The 21,583-nt window shown below is 51.7% G+C and overlaps 1 protein-coding gene across 1 annotated transcript in view; it reads left to right on the top strand.

The window, feature by feature from the left end:
• The first annotated feature begins 20,023 nt into the window (after window positions 1-20,023).
• PRKCA (protein kinase C alpha) overlaps window positions 20,024-21,583 on the top strand; it is a 275,221-nt gene continuing 273,661 nt past the window's right edge. The window contains exon 1 of the mRNA XM_004617983.2: window positions 20,024-20,390. Coding sequence (XP_004618040.1) covers window positions 20,218-20,390 — 173 coding nt within the window. The 5' untranslated portion in view covers window positions 20,024-20,217. The remainder of the gene's footprint in view (window positions 20,391-21,583) is intronic.

The raw sequence follows: 21,583 nt of genomic DNA, 5'->3' as shown, positions 1-21,583 counted from the left end.
GGACGAGTAAGGACAGGCTGCTAAAATCTCAGGGCTGAGTGTAATAGAGACGTTACTGGTGCCCACTCAAGCAAATCGATGAACAACGAGTTGACAGTGATGCAGTGACAGTGATAGTCCTAAGTTAGGATACCAGTGAGCCTTTGAATTCCAGATGTCTGATGGCTCCCACAGCTAATTTTTGGGGGGACGAGGAGGATGGCAGACATTTTATTTTATTCTATGTTTCAGTGTGCACTATTAGAAATAAGCATGTAGGGACTGGAAAGATAGTCTGGGGGGTATGAAACTTGCCTTGCCTTCAGCAAATGAGGGTTCTATCCCTAATATCACATGGAGTCCCCTGAGTCAGTGGCTAGTACTTTAAAAAGGGAAGAAGTGGGTGTGGAGTGGAGATAGACCTGTCTGTAGCAATAGTCTTCTCCTTTAAAAATTGGGGGAGGGGCTGGAGTGATAGCACAGCAGGGAGGGCATTTGCCTTGCATGGGGCCCACCTGGGTTCGATTCCCAGCATCCCATATGGTCCCCTGAGCACTGCCAGGAGTAATTCCTGAGTGCAGAGCCAGGAGTAACCCCTGTGCATCGCCGGGTGTGACCCAAAAAGCAAAAAAAAAAAAAAAAATTGGGGGGAGCCACCTAAGCAATACTCAGGAGACCCGGGGGCCAAAGAGTCCAACCACATCAGTCAGGCCCCGTGATGTGACGTTCAGACCCAGCGATGCAGAAGGCCACAAGAACCACCCCTGGCTCTGCTCCAGGAACCACGCAGTGCAGGGGATCGAAACCAGGGCCTTGAGCAAGCCAGGCCTGCACTCCAGCCTTTGCAGCAATCTCCCTGGACCCCGTCTTTCCCTTTAAACACTTGACTCCAGACGCTGTGCTATACAGCACAGATAATTTTCGTTGGCAGGCAAGACAATGAGCAGGCCACCTTGGGGGGAGCCGAGGGGAGGAGAGGAGGGAGGAAAGCTTTGCTCCTTGATTTGTATTTTACCACGTGCCTCCCTGAATCTACTTTTAGGAAGCAAAAACAAGTTTGACTGCAAGAAAAAAAATCATCCCCCAGAGGCACAGGTGGAAGATGCCTTTGAGAAACTCTCCCCTCTGTTCACCTTCACTAGAAACATGTCACCCTTGTTTCTCTCAAGCAGACACGCCCGCCCGGGGTTAATCTGCAAAGCATCTCTCCATGCACAGGAGAAGGTGGGGGAGGCGGTGAGGCGGAGGGGCGGCGCCAGGGAGGATTCCAGGATTTGATGCTAACTTCTGGGGTACTCTGGCTGATTCTCTGGGTGTCTTATGCACCCATTCAAGGTGAAAGGTTCAAGTGCTCTGCTGAAAATTGGAAGGACAACACTCGGGGCTGAAATTAGCTGGGTGTTTGCTGGAAAATCAGCACTGATGTTCCCCGCTTTGTTCTACAGGGAGCCCCTCTGGCCCCAGCGTCACCACTGACACTTGTAAGCGGAGATTTTCCACATCAGAGATCTGTTTGCTTGGAGCCTCTTTCTGGTTTATCTAGGAGCCAGTGTGACCACCCAGAATCTCTCCCAGCAAATAGGAATCCATTTTTCTGCATCCCTCTGGGTAATGCAGCTGTAGCAAGAGGCTTGTGGGGATCTTCTCCCATGGCCCAGGGGTGCACCTGCCCTTAGAACCTTCAAGCTTTTCTCCTAGGAAGCAACTTAAAACACGCCAGGGGTTGTTAAGCTATTACCGACAGGCTTCTTAAAAAACAGCTGGGGTTTGAGCGTTCACTCACAATCCAATGTTTTCCAGATATTGGAGCAGGTAGAAATAGAAATCGTCATATTTTAGAAAGTAAATTGCTAGGCTGCTAAGAGAGACTTCCTATCTCAAAACTCAATCTTCTGAAAGGCTGAATTAAAAAAGGTGTGGATGTGGGGGGGGGGGGCGGGGCGTGGGTGTGGGTGTGTGTAGTTGAGGTGCCAGGGATCAAACCAAGATCTTTCACATGCTGGGTAAGTGCTCTATGACTGCGATATTTCCCTAAACCTGCTTGTGAATGTTTTTAATGAATCCTTTAACAACAAACAGCAACAACAGAACAATCCCACACAGCATTCCTTCCTACAAGAGCTCTTCCAGGTCACCGCAGACGTTTAAGAGGCCAAGCTGGGAGTTTGAGAAAGTGAAAACCGAAGGATGATAGGGCATGGTTATGGATGCTGGTCATCAGAAGAGAAATGACCAGTAGAGCTCGGACAGAAACAAGCTCAACCTGGGCTCCCTGCAGACGGGACCCAGCTCCCACCACTGACTCCAGGAAGCCAGTGAAGGGGCTGCACAGGGCCACGAGCCATAGGGCCTGTCCCACACCAGGTTCCGTGAAAGGCACCAGGATCCCTGCCCTGGGACCAGAAACAGAGGCAGTGGCAGGGAGAATCCCAAGAGAGGCAGGGAGGCTGAGTCACCCCACTCCCAGCAAGCTTCTTCCATTTCACAGGCATCAAAAGTGGGGTTCCTGGGGCTGGAGCGGTAGCACGGCAGGTAGGGCGTTTGCTTTGCACGTAGCCGACCCTGGTTCGATTCCTAACATCCCATATGGTCCCCTGAGCACCACCAGGAGTAATTCCTGAGTGCAGAGCCATGAGTAACCCCTGTGCATCCCTGGGTGTGACCTAAAAAGAAAAAGAAGAAGAAAAAAAAAAAGAAACAGTGGGGTTCCCTGTCATGGTCCTCATTCGAATCAGAATCCTGAGGGGGCCCCTCCTAGCTGCCCTCCCAACTCTCCCCTGCTTTCCTGCTCATCGTCTAGGAGAGGCAGATTTCTCTCAAAGGCCAAGAGAGAGAATCCAGAGACTGGCAAACTTTCTTTTTTTAAAAGATATTTGAAATTTTCTTTTTTTCATTTTTTTTGGGGGGGTCACACCCGGCGATGCTCAGGGGTCACTGCTGGCTCTGCACTCAGGAATTACTCCCGGCGGTGCTCAGTGAGGGACCATATGGGATGTTGGGAATTGAACCTGGGTCAGCCACATGCAAGGCAAACGCCCTGCCCACTGTGCTATCACTCCAAATGCCAACAACAAGCTACGGTGGCCAGGACTGGTTCTGGTCAGAGGCGAGCGGGCTGCTGCCAGGTTCCGTTTTGTCTCTGGCGGGTCACTGAGCCCAGCTCACTAGCGCGGATGGGCCACGCGGAGCAGGGCACTCCTGAAGGGCCTCCCAGTGCCCAGGCAAGTGAGCAGCTGTCCCGGATGGGGAGTGGATGGTGCCAAAACATGCTTGGTTCTGAGGCTGGGTGGGGTGTGTATGTATTTGGGGGGGGGTGGGGTGGGGGGGATCAGGACAGGACTTCATGGCACCAGGAGCTCGGGAGAGCCTCCACGAAGACGGTCCCCAGAGGGGCTGGAGATCAGGTTGGAGCAACGTGGGAACAGAGAGGAACAGGCAGGGGCTGGCGAGCCAGGAGCCACCTGGGAGCGAAGGGGAAGGGGAGCTGGGAGACCCCCAGAGGCCACCTTCACTTGGCAGTGACGCGGACATGGCCAGCCTGGGGCCCCGCGGGAAGGGTGTGCAGGCCAGTCTGAACTGGTGGTCAGGCATTCCCTCCCTCAGGAAAGGGACAGGAGGGCCCCCGCTGATGTCCTTGCGAAAGTCCCTCACACCTCTGATATAAGCCCCAGGGGCTGGGGCTGAGGTCCTTCTCTAGCCTCATTCAGGGCCCCTGAGGTCCTACCTGGTGACATCCAGACACTGGAAACAGAGGGAATCTGCTTAAGAAACAGCACGGCAAGACACACCAAAAGGCACACTGGCCCATTTGCCGCTGTCCACATCGTGGGAGCATGACATCATCTCTCTTTCCATTTTCCTATCCGAAAGTTAAGAACTCTAACATAGATGGTGGGCTGGAGCAATAGTCCAGCGGATACGGCATTTGCCTTGCACGCAGATGACTGGGTTCGATTCCTCCGTTCCTCTTGGAGAGCCCGGCAAGCTACCGAGAGTATCCCACCCGCACAGCAAAGCCTGGCAAGCTCCTTATAGCGTATTTGATATGCCAAAAACAATAACAAGTCTGACAATGGAGGCATTCCTGGTGCCCACTCGAGCAAATCGATGAGCAACGGGATGACAGTGACAGTGACAGTGAACAGAGACGGTACAGGGACCCAGATATTTGCCTGGCTCGTAGCAACCAGGGTTCAACCCTCCAGTACCACAGATGATCTCCCACACGCATCAGGAGCGATCCCTGAGCACAGAGCCAGGAATAAGCCCTGAGCACCACCAGGTGTGATGCTGGAACCAGAAATAACAAAACGTTTGGGGCCGGAGCAATAGCACAGTGGGTAGGGCGTTTGCCTTGCACGCGGCGGACCCAGGTTCAATTCCTAGCATCCCATATGGTCCCCCAAGCACCGCCAGGAGTAATTCCTGAGTGCAGAGTCAGGAGTAACCCCTGTGCATCGCCAGGTGTGACCCAAAAAGCAAAAAAAAAAAAAAAAACCCAAAAAAACCCAGAAATAACAAAACGTAGTAATTCTCCAGGGAGTAAAGAGCACAGATTAAGACAGGGTATGATTCACTAGTAATAATAATAAAAAGATAGAGTATGTCCCAATTTCAATCATCACAGAGCATGCGTGTCTTCTCCTGTGGCTCAGATGCGGCTCTGACTCACTGGTACTTCTCTGTAGGGTTCTCGGTTCAAATGGGCATAGGCCGGGTGTGAAGTTTCTCACGTAGGAGGCCCTGGGTTCCACCGCTCGCACAGCCAACAGAACGGTCAAACCAAAGAGAGGCAGCTGTGACACCGCGAAGGCTCCCGCCTCTGAATCTGTCTTCGTTTACAACATTTTCGGCGGGGACAAGTGCTCTGAGGTAGTCTCTGCTCTGTCTCAGAAAAATAAACACACCGAGCAAGTAGCCGATGACTCAGGCGGACGTGTTGGAATATTTGCTCTGCTTGTTTGTCCCTCCTGTGAACTACTCAAGGAAGCTAGGAGTTGGGGCTTCACAAGTCACCCTGAGGCTCCCTTGGAAGAAAGACCGGCTTCTCACCTTTGATATTTACCCTCTCTCTCTTTCACGGTCGCAGGCCCTCTCCCAGAGGTCGCCTCGGCTGGAAATTCAGCCTCCTCTGTGCAGGAGGCCGCGAGGGTTGGCATGATAGATGAGGGAACCCCGGATGAGAAGGTCCAGTGGGCGGCAGCCAGAGCTTTGAGGGGTGAGGGCCCTGGACTGGGAGCTCTGCTCTGCCTGACCGGTTCTGTCGTCTCAGAGAGGCTCACTCAGCTCACCTCTGCGGGCTCAGGCCTTCAGCATCTCCGGATGAAGTGCAGATGGAGCGTGGAGGGGAGTGGGGACCGAGTGAGGTAGGAGCGGCCAGTGGAGAGCGTCCAGCTGGCACCTGCTAAGCTTTTTTTTTTTTTTTTTTTTGCTTTTTGGGTCACACCCAGCCATGCTCAGGAGTTACTCCTGGCTTTGCACTCAGGAATTACTCCTGGCAGTGCTTGGGGGACCATATGGGATGCTGGGGATTGAACCCGGGTCGGCCGAGTGCAAGGCCAACACCCTACCTGCTGTGCTATCGCTCCGGCCCCGCACCTGCTAAGCTCTTGGTAAATTGTCCGTGTTTGCTTTTGTCACTTCCCTATGGTTAAACCTGAGAGTTAGCGTAGGTCAGCTAGGAGGGCTGAATAATCAAGCGTCCCTCGAAGGTGTCTCTCAGAGACAACGTTTATCAGTTTAGTATTTATGTTTCATCGCTTCCGAGAACCCTGGATACACCGCTGCGGAGGCTTGCACCCACCTATCCTTCCCTGGGTGCCACCGTTTCCTGGAAAAGGCTGGCCTCATTAGCGGCATGCTTTCCCGCCCTGCCCACTGAGTTCGAAATTCCAGGGAAGGGTTTTCCCTACGGCCCCAAAGTCTGGGTTTTTCCCAGTGGTAGACCATCCTGCCTCCCTGTGTAGTTCGGAGCGCGAATCATGTTGGATCACTGGCATCTGTGATGGGAGAGAAGCAGCCGAATGTAATGAATCTTGATAATGTTTATTCAGTCGACAGCGAAGCTGTGTTTGATTCTCGCCGGAAAACAATTCACACGCTCGCAGAAACGTGTTTACCCACACCCCAGAAAGAACGTGGGGGATTGTTGGTTCGGAAATCCTTGTTAATGCACAGAAAGCTCATTGCCAAGGGGTGGGTTTGAGATTAAGTTACACCTCTGTCATTCTTTTGCCCACCCTTCACCCCAAATTTCAAAGAACAGACTTTTTTGTTGTTTTTTTAGGGGGGCCACACCTGGTGATTCTCAGAGCTTACTCCTGGCTCTGCCCTCAGAGATCACTCCTGGTGTGTTTGGGGGACCCAGTGGGATGATGGAAATCAAATTTAGGTTCACCACATGCAAGACAAGTGCCCCATTGCCCTATTACTCATGTCCCAAGAACATATTTTTAACATTCAAGTTTAATGTCCTCGGTTGTAGCTGAAAAATATCATCGTCATGTCTTTGTAAGCTTTTAAGTTTACACTGAAAACCCTGCTCTCCTATTTACAAATCACTCTGGAGATGCCATAGGAAAGTAATAAAACTAATCAGTGATCAAATCATCCAACTATGTTTTCTGAACTTCAACCTTAAAACAAGTTATAAATCTAAGAATATAAACTTAAACAAAACACACCCAAAACAGTGACTCTAAAATTCTCTCTAAGTGTTTATTTTTATTTGTTTTAGGAGCACACCCTAAATTGTTGTATCTCACCATGATGACTTTAAGTCCTTATCTGAGGAGTTACTAAACTATAGTTGCAAGTTATGGGAGAGCCTGGCAAGCTCCCTGTGGCGTATTCATATGCCAAAACCAGTAACAATGCTGGGTCTCATTACCCTGACCCTGAAAGCGCCTCCAATGCGGCACCTTTGGGAAGGATGAGTAAAGAGAGGCTGCTAAAATCTCAGGGCTAGGACGGATGGAGACATTACTGAGACTGCTCAAGAAGATTGACGATCGATGGGATGATGATGATGATGATGATGACGACAATGATGATGATGATGAGGGACACACCCAGTGCTGCTTAGGGGTTACCGCTGGTCCTGTTCTTGAGATCACTCATGGTGGGGCTCAAGGGACCATATGGGGGTTTCAGGGATTGAACTTGGGTCTGCCACGTGCAAGGCAAGCACCTTTTGCACCTATACCAGTTCAGCCTCAAGTTTTCTTTAAGTGTTTGACTACTGCTTACAAAGTCAGTAAGACTTAAAAGTAATATTGCAGTCTAAGTTCACTACTCAGCATTTTTAATTGAAATCTAAAAATCTGTTAAAGTGCCAATATGCAAATTCTCTGGAATGCAAGACTACAACATGCTCCCCACGCCCAACTTTTGAGTGGGTGCCCCCCAGGTCATGTTCAAGAGCTATTCTGGTGATATAACTTTGCACCCTGGTACTTGGATACCAGGGGCGCTGAGGGGTTGAACCTGGGGCTTCCCCATGTAAAAATTGAGCTTGAGTTTTTTATATAACTGGCTGCCTGTTTCTAATCTAAGCTGAAAACACTCTCGTTTTTTTTTTCTTGACTTTCACAGTTCTAATTCTCCCAAATTGAGGAACTTACCTGCTGAATTAAGGTCAGTTCTACTGTATCTGCTCTGCTATGTGAGTTTGTCATCTCCAGGAGCTCGGCTGCTGCCAGACATTCCCAAAGGGGATGCAGCCTGGAAGTGGGCCCACCAAGAGGGATTTTTATCCCCACTGCCTGGAAGGACAACCTTGGGAATATTCATTCTGCCCCCGGCTCAAAAAGCAGTGGCCACATCAATGACCCTGGAAATGATTTTGCACAGAAGTCACTGGAGGACCAGCGGATGCAGGAAGAAGGCTGGTGCCCTGGTTTCTCCTTATCTGACTCAAAGCAGGGCTTCCCCGGACACCCAGCTATCACCCGATTCTTGCTGGGAGTTTCACAGCTTTTTATCCCTGGCAATGGAGTCACCAGGATTAGCGATGGCCGACAGCAATGACATCACAGAAAGGCCATAATTCTCTCCCAAGAGGCCATGGAGCAGCGTGCAAAGTCATATCACTTAAGTGTCCTTCCACCCTCCCATTCCCTTACTTCATTTTTTAAAAAAAAACATTTTTGTTTGTTTTAGGGCCACACAGGGTGGTACTGGGGATTACTCATAGCTCTGTGCTCAGGGGTCACTCCTGGTGGGACTTGGGAGACCATATGGGGTGCCAGGGATTGAACCCAGGTTGGATGCTTGCAAGACAAACACCTTAACCACTGGTCTCTCCTGTCCCCCTTACCCTCTAAGATAGTATAGAGACGCTGGAGAAATAGTAGAGAGAAGGGCACTTGCCTTGCATGCTGCTGCCCCCAGATTCTATCCCCAGCACCCCATTTGGTTCCCTGAGCATGCCAGGAGTGATTCCTGGGCACAGAGCTGGGCATCGAGGGTGTGCCTGCCCCCTGAAGAAAAAAAAAGGTGGCATACACACCCCCTTTGCCCCAATTTCCATTGCTCCTTTGAGCCACGTGTTTCTGAGTGCTCCTATGAATAGAAATACTCCTTTATTCTTGTTAACTGGAGTGATAGCACAGCGGGTAGGGCGTTTGCCTTGCACGCAGCCGACCTGGGTTCAATTCCTTCGTCCCTCTCCTCTGTCCATCTCAGGGAGCCTGGTAAGCTACCGAGAGTATCCTGCCTATATAGTAGAGCCTGGCAAACTCCCCATGCCATATTCGATATGCCAAAGACAGTAACAACAAGTCTCACCATGGAGATGGTACTGGTGCCCGCTCAAGCAAATCGATGAACAACGGTACAACAGTGATACAGTGAACTTTGGGGGACTCCCCCAGGCGGTGCTAAGGGGCCTCAGAACCCCTCATCCAGGCTGGTGGTTCCATGCAAGGGCCTGAGGATGTGGCTGAGGGACCTCCAGGACCACACAATGCTTGGGGATCAAGCCAGAGTCGGGCATTTGCAAGGCATGTACCCCAACTCCTGTCATGTTTCCCAAGTCTTCTCTTGTGACTTTTGTCCCAGTATGGGCAGAAGAAATGTTCATTGTTTCCTAATGCCTACTAACTGCAGTAATCAACGCTACTATTTGCTATCCTCTGGCTGTTCCTTCTTGTTTATTTATTCCCTGTAAAATTAATTTTGATCTCATTGCCTTTCTCCATAATTTTGTTTTTGGATTATACCAGTGTGGGAAAACAGGAGGTGCTGTGGATTAAACCCAGGGCTTTTGCATGCAGAACATGTACTCTAGCCCGTTAAGTCCTCTCTCTGGCCTCTTCCATCCCCATTTATGAGTCTATGCAACTGACATCAACTTTGTAATCCAGCATCAAGTTCACTTTCCCCCTTCTCTCTTAAACCCCTTTTTGAACCAGCTTGAACACCACCCCGCAGCTCGCCACTGAAATGGTTCTACTCACAGCACTTCCAACACCCGTAACGGTGCCTGAGCATGGAATCAGTGCAGATAGCAATCCAGTCAATGTGGTATTTCTGGTTCCTTGATCCTGCTGGTTAGAGCTATACGTCACAGAAAATAACTTTGACATGTGAATGAACTCCAAGAATTCAAAAGGTGTCACCGTTCTTGGTCTAGGCCGTGCCAACCACCCAGGCAGCCGCAGATTGTCAAGTTTGCCAAAAAAGATTAAGTGTCTTCCTGAAAGCAGACTGTCTGTGTACTGATGGCTGGGAAACTGCTCCACCCCAGCAGAAACTGGCATTTTATATCACCCTCAGTAAAGTGATTTAGCTAGAAAGAGCTCAGGGCACACACCTTCGCCCATGTTGCTAATATCCTTACCCTATGTCTAGGGGTGGGAGCTGAGCTATTTATATCCCCTTACTGAGTCCAGGATGCAGCATCCAAGCTGAAGCCAGTGCAGAGATTTGAAGGTATCTGCGTTGTCAGATGGGCAGGATGACATCGGATCGGTCCCTCCAGGGAAAGGCTGTCCAATGCTCCACAAGAGTGGTTGCACTATTTTTCTAGTTTGTCTTCATACAAGGTCAATTTGCCTGGGAAACTGCACTTAAACAATAGAGTTAGACTAGAAGCCAATATTCTACTAATTGATTCCTTTTTAGGTACGTACTGCAGTATAATTTTAAAGAGCCGTTCTTCTGTTGAGTTTGGGGAGGTTTTGTGAAATCCGGGGCACAATCTCTAAGTTGGAGGAAAGAAAAACTAGCCAACTGTCCAATAATTAGCACCCAGCAGGTTTAGAACTAGAATCTATATCTTCCAATACATGGAGCGATAGCACAGCGGGTAGGGCATTTACCTTACACACAGCCGACCTGGGTTAGATTCCTCCGTCCCTCTCTGAGAGCCCGGCAAGCTACTGAGAGTATCCCACCCACACAGCAGAGCCTGGCAAGCTCCCCGTGGCGTATTCGATATGCCAAAAACAGTAACAAGTCTCACAATGGAGGAGTTCCTGGTGCCCGTTTGAGCAGATCGATGAACAACGGAACAACAGTGCTACAGTGCTACCTAGCTTTAAATGAATATGCCGTTTTGTTGAGGTCCTCGTAGATTGGCATTAAACTGTATATATATATTTTTATAAGTTTAAGATTCAGCGTGTATTGATAGGCAAACACTCAAGAACCCCACACATGAACCCTGAAAAGTTTCTTTTGGTGACATTGCTTTGCTGTTTGGAAGTTTTATTATTTGGAGACAAAGAGAGAAAGAAGGAGCCGTAGTGAAACCTGACTCAATAGGGGTGCATCCTTGTAGAAGTGGGGTGTTAGGTTCAAGGGATTAAAGGGGTCAATACGTGGGCCGGAATACTCTCCGAGTGGAGCAAAGGGAGGTGACTCTCACCACCAGCTCCCATTTCAATAAGATTCATAGTGGCCTGAAGCTATGGATGTGGCCTGGGTCCTTTGCAATCGGAGTTTTGGAAGAAGCCAGACAGCCTCACTTTTGCTAAACCACCAGTTTAAAGACCAGAGTAATAGTACAGCGGGGCTGAGCTTGCCTTGCATGTGGCCAGCCAGGGTTCGATCACTGCCACCCCATACGGTTGCCCTGAGCCCATCAGGACTGTTCCCTGAGTGCAGAGCCAGGAGAAAACCCTGAGCACCCCCTGCCACCCTGACACACACCTTTACATTTGTTCTTTTTGGTTGTTTGTGTTTGTTTAGGGTCCCAAGTTCGGGTCTCCTGTTCTCAGTGTTGGTGATTCGGCAGAGAGTTAGCTGTACCGTTCCATCCCCCATCGCCAAGCTACCTCGATCCCTTGACCCCTGCCTCCATCGCCACCAGCTGTCTCTTCTCCCCCTACAATTTCTTTCTTCTCTTTCCTCCCCGTAATCTGGGTCAAGAGTGACCTAGGCACACACTCCCCTGCTTAAATACACTGCATTCCCTCATCCAATTATTCTGTAGACCGCCTATTTTTACTGGGTATTCTTATAGACATCGTTAAATTAATTTCCTAAGAAGCTTCCAGAAGCAGCTGGATCTGATTCATATTTAGATGAAAGAACAGATTTGGAGAAGTTTATTTATCCAACTTACACCAACCTTTAAGGGCTGGAGCTAGAACTTAAGCCCAGGGTTTGAAAGAGCCACAATTTATTTGGATGGCGTTTTCTGTTGTAGAGTAGAAAAAGCTGGTGAAGGGTGGTGGGGGAAACCCTCCATGGAGAGACTAAAATTCTGCCCATCTGGGGGGACTTCCTTTGGACAGGCCACTCTGGACGGAACTCCAGGAGGGGCCAGTGCTCAGGAGGAGAGGGAGCTCATGATTCAAACACGCTTTTCAACATTTTTCTGTTTGGGGGCTGGAGCAATAACACAGCGGGTAGGCGTTTGCCTTGCATGTGGCCAACCCGAGTTCGATTCCCAGCATCCCATATGGTCCCCTGAGCACTGCCAGGGGTAACTCCTGAGTGCAGAGCCAGGAGGAACCCTTGAGCATCGCCGGGTGTGACCCAAAAAGCAAAAAAAAAAAATAAAATAAAATAAAATAAAATTTTCTGTTTTGGTTAGGATAGTCTCTACTCCTGGAAAGAAAAGTTTTGTGTAAAAAAAAAAAATGTGCTTCAAAAAAAAAAGTGCTTCGTGTGTGTGTGTGTGTGTGTGTGTGTGTGTGTGTGTGTGCGCGCGCATGCGCGCACGTGCATGTGTTTCTGGGCCTTCAACTCAGGTTGCATGCGTGCAAGGCGAGCACTCGACCATGGAGCCTCATCTCTAGCTCTAAATATCTTTTCTGTAATTATCAGAAAACAATGTTGATGTGTTTTCTTTCGGTTTGGTTTGGGGGGCCACACTCAGTGGTGCTCAAGGCTTACTCCTGATACTGCATTCAAGGAATTACTCCTGGCAGAGCTTCGGGTACCATATGTGACGCTGGTGGGGAAACCCCGCCGTGCAAAGCAGGGGCCCTACCCACTGTACTATCTCTCTGGCCCCCAGAAGACATTTTAGAAGTTTAGCGTCTTATGACCCTTACAAATACATGAAGCCAAAGGTGTCTTTTCCGATATAGAAAGTGTCTCAGTTGCCACCAGGTGGGGAGTATAACTTCAGTGAACATTTGACTGCGTCTACCTTTGAAGACGCTTTGTACAGGTGCAACTGTATGGGCATCTTTGGACTCAAAGATGGCTGTGGGTGGATGTAAGTATATGGGTGTTGAAAAACATGGACGCCCACTCTGAGTGCTTTTTTTACATCCAGCTCCTTTTGCTTACAAGCAAATTAGGGTCTTTTTGTTTTGTTTTTCTCTTTTCTTTCTCCTGAGCCTCCCCAGCAGTGCCAATGGCTCCAGGGGTCCTGAGGGCTGGAAGGCTCTGTGGTCCTCGGGATCGAACCTGGGGCCTTTCGCATGCTAGACATGCGCTCTAGCCTTTTGAGCTATCTGCCTGGTTCTATAAAAAATAACCAGTAATGGGGATGTTGCTTTTGCTATGATGCTTTTATATTTTAATTTTCTCCCTTCAATAAAGAACACAAAGGTATCTAAAGATAGACCGGCTAGAGACAAATATTTCATTAGCTCTCAATGCAACCACGGTTACTAATTTCTTGTACCTTTATTAAAAAGTATCAAGTGTCTATTTCCATAAAATTTAAAACAGCCATAAGATGGTTAGCCTTCTAGACACATGTCTGCATTTTTTGCTTTATCACTCACTCTTATCTTGCAGATCTTTCTAATGAAGCCTGTCTCGTTTGAAGCAGCCCCAAACAATAGCTGCTTATGACTACACCTTACCTTACGCTCCAGCCTGAAGGATGCACAGTTATGCAGAGCAGTTCTTAGAAGAGCAGAGCTGCCATTTTGCACCTATGTTCAGATAGATACCTGGAGGCAACAGTGAGAGGGGTGGACCCCCTCCCCCACCCCCTCACCCCGTGGAGTCATTTGCAATTCTGCATGTCATTGCACTTTATTATGTTTGTGCCAATTTACAATCCCAGTGATGATCTAGGAAATCCTTTGATACTCCAGACCCTTCTTGAAACAAGGTGTTCTCAGGAGCTACAAGTCTACCCAACCCCCGAGTCACAAAGTCTCCATTTAGGTTTATCTTGTAATGAGGGGTTGGGGCGACGGTACAGCAGCTAGAACACTTGCCTTGCACGCGAAACCCGGGTATCCCACATGGCCCCCGAGACTGCTAGGAGTGATCCCGGAGCACTTCTGGGTGTGGCTCCAAAACCCAAACAAGACAAAATATAGAACGTTGCTCAGGCCTCATATTTTTCATATTTCAAGATACTTTTAAAAAATGCATTTCCTCTTTGGAAGACTGTCAGGGACAGAGGAAATCAAGTGTTCATGACATTTGTATGTTTTTCCGTTTGCCTCTCAGGAATATTTTTCTTCTTGATTACTATCTGCTTGGATATTTATTCCAACAATGTTTTCATTTGGACCTTTGACTAAGTGTGCCTGCTTCTCTAAGAAAGATATTTTTTTTTAATCGGGTTAAGTTACATGCATTTTTTTTTCAAGGTTCATTGACATTTTTATTCGCCCTTAAGACATAAGGTGGATGCAAACAGGTAGCTCTATGAGGAGGGTGGGCGCGGGGGATGGGGAGTCGGGGTCACACGCTGTGGTGCTCAGAGGCTCTTCCTGGCAGTGCTCACGGATCACCTGACCTTTTGATGGGCTTTGGGGGTCAAAGCAGGAAAGCACATTGCCTGCTCTGCTCTCTGCTCGCAGGAGTTGGGATGCGGAAGGTAAATGAGAAACACAAACTGCCAACCTGAGTTTCTGCAGGAGTCTAGGAAGGAGCTGAAGAGACCCACTGCAGGGGTGGGGGGTAGCGACCAGCTGGAGCTTAGCCCACTTGGAAGAGCCCACCAGACCTCTTCATGGATTATACGTGGGAGTAAGAAAAAGGGAAGAGCTGGGAAGCCAGGGGGCCTTTTCCTCGGCGCCCTGGGGCGTCTGTGAGAGTCTGAGAAGGAGGCTCTCAGCAGGACAATACTTAGGGGGCAAGTCCCCAAAGTCAGCAAAGCTGGTTGCCAAAGCTTTTTAAGGAAAGATTCAAACAACTGGAATCATCTCTCGTGCTACCCGGGCCTCCTTTAGGCCCACAACATGCTGCCGGACTTTGTAGGAATGAGAAAGGGATGCCCTTTAAGGGAAGATGAATGCCAAAGACACGTTGGCCCACCAGGAGCATGGGAGCTAAAAGCCAGCGTCTCCCCTAGGGATGCTCGGAGGCCACGGATCACCTGCTCCAGCACACCTGGCACCTGGCAGTGCCTGCACGTGGAGTTTTGCTTCCGATCCCAGGGAACATGCTCCTGCCTCTGAATTGACTCGATGGCATCTCTGCTAGACTCCGTCTCTACCCACTAACTCACACGTTGACACGGCCTAATTCACCATCCGTGGTCTTAGCTCCCCTAAACCCTAAGTCTAATGCACAGAGCAAAACTTAAGTCTTATGTTTTATCCTTTAAATTTTACAGTGCTGGGGATCCAACCCAGGGGACCCACCAGAGCAAGGCAAAACTTGAGCCTTTAAATCATCTTGGTTACTCCGAATCTCATCTAGGCAATTCCCATTGCTCAGTTTGGAAACAAACTGGTCTATCTGACTTTCTTTAGTCCTGGGGCTTGCGGGGAAGGGCTACACCTGGTGACGTAGTTCAGGGGACACTTCCAGCTCTGGGCTTGGGGGCAGTTTCCCTTCTCAGCAGTGCTCAGGGGACCCTGTGAAGCCAGAGATTAAACTTGGGTCATTGCACGTAAGTATTCTTTTTCCTGAACTCTCTCGCTAGCTGACCTGGATTGTTCAGAAACAGTCTGCAATATAAAATATATGAGACTGACACCCAAGGACAGTAGAGACAGGGCCAGGAATATTTTTTTTTCTTTTTGGGTCACACCCGGCGATGCACAGGGGTCACTCCTGGCTCTGCACTCATGCACTCAGGAATTACCACTGGCGGTGCTCAGGGGACCATATGGGATGCTGGGAATCGAACCTGGGTTGGCCGCATGCAAGGCAAACGCCCTACCCGCTGTGCTATCACTCCAGCCCCAGGGCCAGGAATATTGCTCCGTGGTTGGAAGCTGCCTCATGAGCTGGGGGAGAAGGCAGCTGGGATAGAGAAGGGACCACAAAGTCAATGATGGTTGGAGGGATCATTTGGGATGGGAGATGTGTGCTAAAGTAGATAAAGGACCAAACGTGATAGCCTCTCAGTGTCTGTATTGCAAATCATAATGCCCAAAAGGAGAGAGAGAGTATGGGGGAAATTGTCTGCCATAGAGGCATGGGGAGGGATGGGATGGGGGCGGATCCTAGGGACATTGGTGGTAGAAAATGTGCACTGGTGGAGGGATGGGTGTTCAAAACAGTCTGGATAGCTCCGTGTTGGAAGGATGACGGGTGTGCAGTAAACACTCTGGTTCAGACTCATCCCACGAGTGACTTGACTTTGATCCCCATCTTCTGCCTCTGGCTCCCTCTGACTGCACATCTCCAAGGGCTCTTCAAATCGCCCCTCAAAGACAGGGCTCTGGCAGGATGCTCCGGCAAACCCTGTATGTGGTCTCTGCTTCTCGCTCTTTTCTCTGCTTCTCATTCTTTTCGTGCCTCTCCCAGCTGAAATGCTCAGGCCTGTCCACCTGCCCTGACCCTGGGCTTCTCATTTCTAATTCTCCTGCACTTGTTACTCCGTGGATGTCTCAGGTGGGAATATGTGCCTGGGGTCCTAACCAGGTGCATAATTGGGGGATAATTCCTGGTGTCTCCCGAGCTCAGTTTCGGGAAATGGATGCTCTCAGGTTTACCCTCACCCTCCATCTGCTCATCTCCAGAGCGTTTCCTCCCCCTCCATAAGGAACCCAAGGCAAGAACTGCAAAGCCACAGTTGGAAAGCCGGGAGCAATTTTGTTTCCATCCGTTGAGCTTAGCCATCCCACTGGGTACACAGACCAAAGCCCTTGGGATCCGAACTCATCTTCCCTATTGTTTTACCTCAGCAGCAATCCCAGGACCACCCTCCAGTTTCCTAGTGCTTTCTCCCCATCACCATATCCGAGTGTCAGGTTAACGCATCTTCCTGGGGATGTCTGTGGAGAAATCACTGCGTTTGCCTCCACTGGGCGCCATTTGATTTGTGGTCACTAAGCAACAAACAGGCTCTGAGAGGCTACAGGGGTTGGTGGCAAATCTGATCTTTTTCCTTATTTGTGTGGATTTTCGCTCTGTTCCTTGCCTTTTCCTTTATCTCCTGGGACCCGCAGAATGGCCCCAAGAGCTAAAATTTCAGACCAGACAAACAATCAAGCAGGAGAGACAGTTAAAGCTATCTCTCAGTCCTTGGACTTTAAATATTCCTGCATCTTACATGCTTAGTTGTGGAATACATGAGAATTAGCTCCTAGGCTGGATAATTGCTGCTTTGTTTTTACTTTTACTTTTTATTTACTTTTTACTTTAAGTAAATAAAATTTTACTTTTATTTTGAGCAAAAGAAGAAAGCTTTCAAAAATGATAGCTTAGGTAAGATTAACTTACCATTCAACACGATAGTACATAAATGCATGGTATGTATGGTGTTAAATTAGTTAAAATGTATGTTATTAATGTACAGAGCTACAGCACTCCCCACCCCCAAGGACGAAATTTTTGTTGTTTTTGCGGCACACCTGGCTGTGCTCAGGGCTTTTTCCTGTCTCTGCACTCAAGGCTCACTCCTTGTGGGTTTTGGGGGACCCTACGGGGTGCCGGGAATTAAACCCAGGTTCTGCCTTCTGCAAGGCAAGCACGTTACTGGTTGTGCTATCTATCTCAAAGGCCCCAAGAATGAAACCTTTTTTTTTTTTTTATGGTTTTTGGACCACACCCAGCAGTGATTACTCAGAGTTCAGTTTACTCCCGAACCTGCACTCAGGAATTATTCCTGGCAGTCCTTGGGGGACCATATGGGACTCCGGGAACTAAACCTTGGTTCTGCCTTGAGCAAGGCAAGTGCCTTACCAGCGGCACTATCTCTCTGGTTCCAAGGGTGAAACCTTTTAAGAGACTCCCCGTGGTGTTCAGGGGACCAGCTGGGGACTCAGGGATGGAACTGGGGTCAGCCACAGGCAGCACCTGACCCCTATACTAGCTCACAGGCCCTCTCACCTTTTAAAGTTTTATTTTACAATGTTTATTACTTTATTGTGTGTCTCATTTTGTCTATGTTCTGCTCAAAGTCTAATTTGACAAATCTTTTCTGGGTGAAAGAAGGAATTCTCCGATCTCTTGCATTCTTCCTGGGAGTGGATTCTCGTTTCAGACGTCTAATCTTCATGAGATTGGGATCATTTTCCTTTAAAATCTACAGCTTGGCACGGTGCCTGTCCTGTAGGAGGAGACTGAGGGAAAGAGAGAAGGGGAAGGAACTTTGTACGGCGTCCCCAGCGCCACTGTTTATGACTAGACACAGGGAGGCTAACAATCCCTAAGTGTAAGCGATCTTCAGTAGAAAATTGCAGTGCAGCAGATAAGGAATTTACCTTGCCTGAGGCTCATCCGGGTTCATTCCCAGATGCCACAGATGGTCTCCCCAGCTCCACGAGGAGTGATCCCTGAGTATAGGAGAAAGCTCTGAGCCCTGCTGTGTATGCCCCCTCCCCCCCAAACCACCACCACCAAGAATAACAACACAAATAGAGGCTTGCTCCCATTTTCTCTTGGGCAACACCCCCAAGGACCTTACTTCAAATCTGGGTTTGCATAGACTCAGGTCTTATGCTTAAGCAGAATCCTCATAGCTGTTAAAATTTAAAATTGTAATTGCATGTTTGTCAACTTCTGGCGGGGCTCCAGGGACAGTAAGCAATTGTGAGGGATCAGCATCGCTCCCCCACACCCCCCCAGTAGGTTTAAGGTTCACGTGATTACATTTTAAGGGTTGATACTTGAAAAAAATTAAGAACAAAAATAGACAAAAGTAATCCTTATAACCGAAGCGTCACAATCAGAAATCTAAAACAAAACAAAACAAAAAAGGTACCTCTAATACACAATTATGTTATAAAAACTCTTTTTTTTTAAACTTCTGTGTTACTGGTAGTGATTTTGGAGCTGCACTAGTGCGTGGGGACTTGTGGGGCGGGGGATCTAACTGGACATCTCGCCTGCCTGTGGAGCCTCTTCTCTGGCCTTTTAAAATTCTTTTCTTGGGGGGAGGGGGGCACCCAGCGATGTCCAGGGTATGCTTCCAGCTCTGCACTCAGAAATTACTCCGGGTGGTGCTCGGGGGACCATATGCGATGCCGGGAATCGAACAGGGGTCTATCGAGTGCAAGAACACGCCCTTACATTGCTTCACTCCTCCCCCCCCCACTCCCCGCCCTCCCGGGCTCTCCAAACTTCTCGAACGAATAAACGACGTCTTCTCTTTCTCTTCCTGCAGCTTCTGAAACTGTTGTGTGAACTTAGTGAAACTGACAACGAAACAGGAACAATAACGAGCCGGCAATTTCCCATCTGTACGGCAGCATCCTCGAGGCGGTGCTGCTCAATATTCAGCTCGTGATTCCCGGGTCCGCGGCCACGTGCGCCCTCTCGGCGGACCCACGCCAAGTTACCCACCCCGAGCCGGAGCCGTTCCGCTGGGCCATTTGCACATGTGCTGGCCGCGCTCCGCACCTGCCAGGATCGCAGTCATTAGCTGAGAATGCAAAACCACGATTTCCAAATTAAGATCCCCCCCGACGGGAAACATCAAAGAGAGCCTCCTCCTGAGCCGGGGAGCCGGGGAGTAACGGGACCAAGGGCCAGGACAAGTCCGGTTCGCCCTGCCGCCTCCCAGGTTTGCGTACGCCCAGGTGCAGGTGAAAGAAATCCGGGGCAATCGTCGCAGGGCGAGGGCGAGCGTGCAAAAAAAAAAAAAAAAAAACCACTCCAAACCGAGCCCCGAGCACCCACCTTACCTACACCCGCGGCCTGAAGGACCGGCGGGCGGTTGGGGCTGGCGGGGGGAGGAGCGGGGAGGGCAGAAAAGTTATCCAGGTGAGACCGCAACTTGGGTACCCCGGCCTGGGGGCCCGGGGGATGCCGCGGGGTCCTGGGAGACCGGGGGCGGGGGTGGGTTCTGGAGAGAGCAGCGCGCTAGCCGGACGCGCGTGGGGCTGCGCGGAGCCTCCCCCCGACCCCCCAGGCCCGGGGCGCGCCTGGCCCGGCCTCCCGACCCCGGAGACCGGCCCGAGACGGCGGGAGTGGGCGGAGGAAGCCGGCAGAGGCGCGAGGGCAGCGGAAGAGGAGGGCGAGAGCGGGAGGAGAGGCCGGGGGAGGAAAAGGGGGCGGCCGGGCCGCAGGGACCCGCCCCTGCAGGCGGCCTCGCCGGCTCCCAGCCTCGGGCCGGGCCGGGCCGGGCCGGGCCTCCCCCGCCGCGGCCGCCCAGCCCCGCACGCGTGCGCGCGCGCGCGCGCGCTCGGCCGTTCCCCCCCCCCCCTCGCCCGCGCGCCCTGGCACTCGGGGCATGCGCGGTGGGCGGCGCCGCGGCCGCGAGTAGGAAGCGCGAGCGCCGGGCTGTCAGTGCGCGCGGGGCCGGCCAGCGGGCGAGCCAGCCGCGAGCGCCTCTGCTCCCGCGCCCCGAACTCCCGGGCGAGCCGGCGGGCGGGCGGGCCGGCCGGCCGCGGCTTTCCACCACCTCCCCACCCCCCGCCGCAAAGAAGCGGAGGCCAGAGGTGGTCGGGGGTGGGTGGGAGGGGGGAAACCATGGCTGACGTTTTCCCGGCCAACGACTCCCCGGCGACCCAGGACGTGGCCAACCGCTTCGCCCGCAAAGGGGCGCTGAGGCAGAAGAACGTGCACGAGGTGAAGGACCACAAATTCATCGCGCGCTTCTTCAAGCAGCCCACCTTCTGCAGCCACTGCACCGACTTCATCTGGTGGGTGCGCGCGGCGCGCGGCCGGCCCGCTCGCTCGCTCGGGGAACTTGGGCAGCGCGCGCGCGCCGGCGGGAACTCCGGCCCCGGCGCAAGTGGCCGCCCGCGGCCGGCCCGGGCACGCCCCCGCGGGGTGACAGCCACGGCGGGCACCGCGCGGCCGCGCAGAGTTGGCCCCAGCACCCCTCCCCAACCCCCCGGCGGGGCCACTCGGCCAAGTTCGGGGCGCGGCCAGGCTGCGGGAGATGCGATGCGGTGGGGTGGGGTCGGGGGCGTCTTCCAGGCCGGGGTCCCGGGGTGTGTGTGTGTGTGGGGGGGGGGTGCGCTGTGTTCCTCCCGTCGGGCGGGGCCGCGCTGGCACCTAGAGCTCCTGCTGCCCGCCAGGCCGTGTTTCCCCCCTGCCCTTCCCTGAGGCTTCTTGGCTTTTCTTGGGGTGGGGGGAGCGGGGGAGGGGGCGCCCGACCCGGAGGCAGCGGCAGAAGGGCACGGGAGAGTCATTTAAAATAGACCCTGTCAACACGAGATTAGCCCCGTAACCCTGCCGGCTCAGTTCAGGGGCACGGGGCAATCCGCAAACATACTGTTGGTGGCCCAGGGCAGGGAGCCCCTGGTCCACGCGCCCCGGAATGGGTAAGGTGGGTAGTTGGGGGGGGGGTGGTCTCCAAGCCGGGTGGAAAGGGGGAGGTTTCTGGTGAGTGAGTTACTGCTGTCAGCGATCCCCGCAGAGATCGGCGACATCCTCCCTCCAAAAGAAAAAAAAAAAGTTTAGGTCGCTGAAGCTCAGGCAGGCAACTCCAGCTCGCACCCCGCGCCGGAAGCCGCGGCGCTTCTGTGCGGGCGCAGGACGCTGCTCTCGGGGCCACCCGAGCAGGGGGGACCCGGAGAGCGCCCGGCGCTGGCCCCGCTGCGCCCCTGGGCCGCTGGGGTGGCCACCCGGAGGGCGAGGCTGTCCGCATCCCTCCTCGTTGGGGACCGTCACCCCCAGGGACCGGCCCCGCGGAGAGGGTGCCAAGGAGATGCCTGGTTGATTTCCTTGAAGGATGGCGCAGCGCTCCGAGGCCGCCACGCCCCGGGGTGGGGGTGTTTCTGGTCTCCAAGGGCAGATCCCACCAGGCGCCAATAAAGCGCTTAATTTCCCGTGAAGACCGGGCCCGGGATTCCCTCGCACCTGGGGCGCTCCTTCTCGAGAGGAGGAG

Source organism: Sorex araneus, chromosome 3 (assembly GCF_027595985.1).
Source record: "Sorex araneus isolate mSorAra2 chromosome 3, mSorAra2.pri, whole genome shotgun sequence".
NCBI classification, from domain to species: Eukaryota; Metazoa; Chordata; class Mammalia; order Eulipotyphla; family Soricidae; genus Sorex; species Sorex araneus.
Note: the sequence above shows the minus strand (reverse complement) of the source record. Positions and strands in the feature narration are given on the sequence as shown.